The sequence below is a fragment of the Arachis ipaensis genome, chromosome B01 (genome assembly GCF_000816755.2).
Source record: "Arachis ipaensis cultivar K30076 chromosome B01, Araip1.1, whole genome shotgun sequence".
Classification (NCBI taxonomy): domain Eukaryota; kingdom Viridiplantae; phylum Streptophyta; class Magnoliopsida; order Fabales; family Fabaceae; genus Arachis; species Arachis ipaensis.
The window spans coordinates 42061988-42066953 of record NC_029785.2 but is presented as its reverse complement, the minus strand read 5'-3'; the positions used below and the strand labels follow the sequence as shown (position 1 = coordinate 42066953).

At 33.8% G+C, this 4966-nt stretch overlaps 1 protein-coding gene across 2 annotated transcripts; it reads left to right on the top strand.

Annotated features, from left to right (window-relative positions):
* Window positions 870-4743, top strand: LOC107629611 (putative dual specificity protein phosphatase DSP8). Of its 2 annotated transcripts, XM_021120655.1 has the most exons (7): window positions 870-1051; window positions 1259-1639; window positions 2428-2550; window positions 2875-2968; window positions 3394-3476; window positions 3551-3640; window positions 4161-4743. In XM_021120655.1, exons 2-7 carry the CDS (start codon window positions 1439-1441, stop codon window positions 4566-4568), a joined length of 999 nt encoding a protein of 332 aa, XP_020976314.1. In that variant the 5' UTR covers window positions 870-1051; window positions 1259-1438; the 3' UTR covers window positions 4569-4743. The 2 variants fall into 2 exon arrangements, with proteins under 2 accessions (XP_020976314.1, XP_016187922.1); XM_016332436.2 differs by having other exon boundaries at window positions 870-1639.

Genomic DNA, 4966 nt, shown 5'->3' with positions numbered 1-4966 from the left:
TTTAAAAAATGTTTTAAAAAAATTCAAAATAAAATATAATCTCTAGATTTTTTCTTTTTTTTTCAAAAAAATATAATTATTCACAATATTTTTTAAAAAAATTATTTGACATAAAATTATCAAACTTTAAAAATAAATTTTTTTTTTTCTAATAATGCTTGTTTCACATACTAGGCTTAAGTAAACTCATGTAGCGAGATTACGAACTTATCTGTATAATGAATCTTGGAATATCCTGAGATAATAAATTCAGAAGTCGTTACTACGCAAAATACAAAACACTTACGGTTTACATGAAAAAATCGTAAGGAATCATTAAAACCAATAAAAACATAAGATGGTTAGCTCGAATATCAACTTTATAAAATATATCAAAATAAGAAAATTATACAAGAGGATACACAATTTTTTTATACTTTTTACATTCTAAAAAAATCATGTACTCATTTAAGTATCAGAATATTTTTACAGGTATTCATTTTGATATGAACAAATAAGATTTCGGTCCTAAAAAATATCTTAGTTAATTCATTCGAAAAATTTACAAAAAATTATATCAGAATTTTATATTTAAAATTTTTTAACAATATATATTTAATATTTAATTCTTTTACCATATTTTTTAATTTTTAAAAATTTATTTTATTAAACTTTCGGATATCCTTACCTTAATTGAAGAAATACTTCCCGCGAAAATTGGCCAATGGGCTGTCGGTAATGCCTGATTGGCGGATTACGTGTCATTCTTTCATCGACTTTCACCTTCCCTGTGAGTCACCATCATGTCATTCAAACCTTTCCCTCTTCCCCTCTTCTCTTTAACGTTTTCCTTCACTTTCGTGAGTTTCGTCATTTCCGAGTTTGTTTAGTGGCCCATTTTTGTTTTTTTTTTTTAAAAAAAAGAGAACACTAACTTTTCTGAACTCTCGAGTCTTGAACCGAAATCCTAAATCTAGGGTTAGGGATTCCAATCCCCAAATCCACTTTCTCCTCTGATACTTTCCCCTCCCTCTTTTCTTTCCCCTCCTAATTATTCTTTCTCTCTCTCTCTGGCGGAAATTACGACAATCTATTCACCCATCATTCTAGCCTAGTTTCCAGCGTCCCGATGGTCTCAATTTCCTGGCAAAATCTCGTAGAGTTCTGTTTTTCTCGTTCTAGCTCTTGTCCTAGTACCATTCTCTGTTCGAATTGGTGTAGATTTCGGGTTTCATAGGTTCCGTGATTCTCAATTGGCAATTTCGGACAGAATACGATTCTCTCTCTCTCTCTCATCTTTGTGTCCGTGGAGTTGGATGCAATAGATTCGTTGATATGTGTTGTCGATAACTGTGTGAATATATCTAATTTGTCAATTAGGGCTTCCATTTCTCCTTTTTGTTTTGTAAATCTGTTCATAGTACTGTATAAGTTGTTTTTACGAATTTGTAAGTGAGTTATGCGTATAGAAGAATTGAAGTGTGGTGGTGAGGTGGAAGGAAATGGAGAGGAAGAGAGGTCATCAAGCTTTAGGGGCTATGATGCAAAGAAGGTTTTGGTTGGAGCGGGGGCTCGCGCGCTTTTCTATCCCACGCTGCTTTACAATGTTGTAAGGAACAAGATTCAGGCCGAATTTCGATGGTGGGATAAGGTTGACGAGGTATGCTTAGTTTTCAGTTCTATGTCATACACTGAATGGTGTTAGCTTATTATGTAATTGTGGTTAATATTATGTTTTTGAATCTTTTATCATTTGATTAAAGGCTTGCATTAGATATTTATATTGCATTGTTGTGTTAGTAGTGGCTATTATGAACAATTGTTTTATTTCTCATTGATGTGATTGTTTTGATATAAATCCACATAAACTTGGTGAAAGAGGTGTGTGATTATTAACATGTAGAGGGATCTATATATTGAGTGAATTTGCCTCCTTTGGTTTCTTCACCTGCTTTAATATATGCCAGTGTAGCTATTAATTTTGGCCTTTGTTCTCTGTTGATCACTATAATAGATATTGTCTGACTGTCATAGTTTAATAGTTAGTTTATTCTTTGTATTGACATCCAACAATGTGTTGAAATGTCTTATACTGAGTTTAGCGTTCTGTATCGGTCAGTTCATTACTGACAATATGTAATTGGATGCTTCATGCTTGTATATATATCTCTTTAAAATGGTGGTGACTATCAATTAAACTCTACTAATTAATACCATAATATGGAAAGGGCATGTTTGCAGTTTTCAAATGTTTGTTCCCTGTTGATTTAGAGTTGGCTGCTAGACTAACTGGGTTTGAAATAGTTGGCATAGAGTTGAAAGGAACGATTTTGATTTGAAAGTTTGAGCTGAGATTGCATGTTTTTATTGGTTACATTTGAATATTGTCTTATGTTTTGAAAGTTGAACTCCTCCTAATTCTGACGTACTTAATTTCTTCTTTTTCAGTTCATATTATTAGGTGCTGTTCCATTTCCAATTGATGTTCCCCGTCTGAAGGAGCTTGGTGTTCGTGGGGTTGTCACATTGAATGAGTCATATGAGACTTTGGTTCCAACCACATTATATTATGTGAGTATATTATGCATAGCCCTTTCCCTTGAAATTGCATTTGTTCGTCTACTGAGTATTGGTATTTTTGTGGGCTAATTTTCTCAATGAGAATGAAGTTCAGTTGAAATTTTATAATCTGGGGAATGAGGGATGTAGATTTTGTGAACAATTTCTTTAATTGCAGAGAGACTGGAAACATTTGTTTTTGATGTTTACCAGTTGTCTATATTGGGTTGTGTGAGGTTATGTTTGTTGTTCTGCATTTTGCACTGGATTATAATAGAATCTAGGGTGTTTTTCGAAAGATTTCATTATTAATAATACATTGAACGAATATGACAGGCTCATGGAATTGACCATCTAGTGATTCCTACTAGAGATTACTGTTTTGCTCCATCGTTGCATGATATATGCCGTGCTGTGGACTTCATACATGGTCAGTATTATGAAAATATCTTGACTAAATTTAGGGTCATATACACTAGTGTTACTTTCCTTTGGAGGATAAATGATCATTAATATTTAATGTATTTGTAAACTGTTGCATAATGTGGCCTTATAAGATGGAAGCATCATGGATTGATGATGTCTACAGTTTGTTTCATATCCCTAATCCTTACACATTACACTCCTCATTGTCATGCATTATACTTCTCTTGATTTTATCAAAGACCTACACCTCTTTACCTGCACAAAAAGAAAAAGGGATCTGGATAAAGGTTTTACAAGTTAAGAACTTATGGAAATCTACAGATAGGCTTTGAACAACAACGGTTCTCATTTTGATAGTTATTCTACACATTTGAAATTATGTTGACTTCTTTCCCCTATTGATTTGATTATTGGGTTCTTTTGCTGAAGAAAATGCATTATCTGGACACACTACATATGTCCACTGCAAAGCTGGGCGTGGTCGCAGCACAACTGTTGTTATTTGTTATCTGGTTGGTACCTTGCCTTAAGAGTGTATAAAATGATCACAGTCCTAGTTTTTCTTACAATCCAAGCTGTTGTGTAGGTGCACCACAAACTAATGACCCCGGAGGGTGCATATGATTATGTGAAGTCAATTCGGCCAAGGGTGCTTTTGGCTTCATCTCAGTGGCAAGTAAGTATAAAATGTCATTTGGTTATTATAACATATCATGTGACTTTCTGTATGGCTTTGATTGTCCTATTTTTCTGAGTGCTTGGATATTATACTTTTATGAGTAATTACCCAAATCAGTCCCCAATGATTTTAAAAGTAGACACTTTAGTCCCCAAGAAAAATTAATACACAGGTTAATCCCCAAAGTTTTATTTTGGCGGACAAATCAGTCCCCAGTTCATTTTTTGGGCAAAGTAATTACCCAAATCAGTCCCCAAGGATATTAAAAACGGACATTTTAGTCCCCAAGAAAAATGAATTGGGGACTGATTTGTCCGCCAAAGTAAAACCTTGGGAATTAATTTGTGTATTAATTTTTCTTAGGGACTAAAGTGTCCGCTTTTAAAATCCTTGGGGACTGATTTGGATTATTTTAGAGCAATGGTAAGTTAAGCGCTACTGTTCTTATTTTAGAATGGTGTACGGAAAATGGATAATAATTATGGCTAAATTTTCCTAACTTTATTTTTGAGATCAGGCTGTTCAGGATTACTACCGCTACCTCATCGGGAGAAGATTTGTTGCACATGCACCTTTCGCAGATCTATTTGTAAAGACTAAGGCTTCCGAGGCTGCAATAGCTTCAAGAAATCATATGATGTTTGACGATAATTCTGTAGTTGTGATAACTGAGTCCGATCTTGAAGGATATGATCCAAGCATTCAATTGCAAACTATGCCTGGTGAAATTTGGGCAGATTTAAGTGTGGTTTACCGTGTAGGGGTTGCTGGACGGGCAGCACTGGCAAGAATCTCATGCCTTTGGCTGCAGTGTGGTCCTAACCAGAAGATTTCTGCGGAGAAACTTACCAGTGATGACAGTTGCTCAATCCGGAGTAATAGTAATAATTTGGGAGGAATTAGTATCAATATCCATGTGTATTGAAAAACCAACTCCTAAACCCACAAGTTTTGTGGGTCTGTCTGTATCTACAAGTATTGTTTTTCCTTTTTCTTTTTCCCTTATGTATATTCTGATGCTTGCTCACCTTAACTAAAATGATATCTTATACGGATCAATCAATTCTGAAATATAGGATAACTGCTATTTTATGAACTTAGGCATTGATGTTCTATATTATGTAGGGATAGGTTTCTAGATTCTTTGTTGATCTGAATTTCAACTACTTAAACTACATCAACCCTGATCTCTAGACGAGAGAAATTTTTTTCATAATCTATTTCATAAAATGTTACTACTCTTTTTATTTATACTTTTTCTATATTGCAGCTTTTAACCTAATAGATGCGTTTTATTTTTTTAAATTTATAACATATAAATAA

Bases quoted from the DNA above. Each gene is read 5' to 3' on its own strand.
- LOC107629611 (XM_021120655.1), top strand. From the start codon at position 1,439: ATGCGTATAGAAGAATTGAAGTGTGGTGGTGAGGTGGAAGGAAATGGA. The intron at 1,640-2,427 runs GTATGCTTAGTT...CTTCTTTTTCAG, and splicing joins GGTGGGATAAGGTTGACGAG to TTCATATTATTAGGTGCTGT. The intron at 3,477-3,550 runs GTTGGTACCTTG...GCTGTTGTGTAG, and splicing joins CTGTTGTTATTTGTTATCTG to GTGCACCACAAACTAATGAC.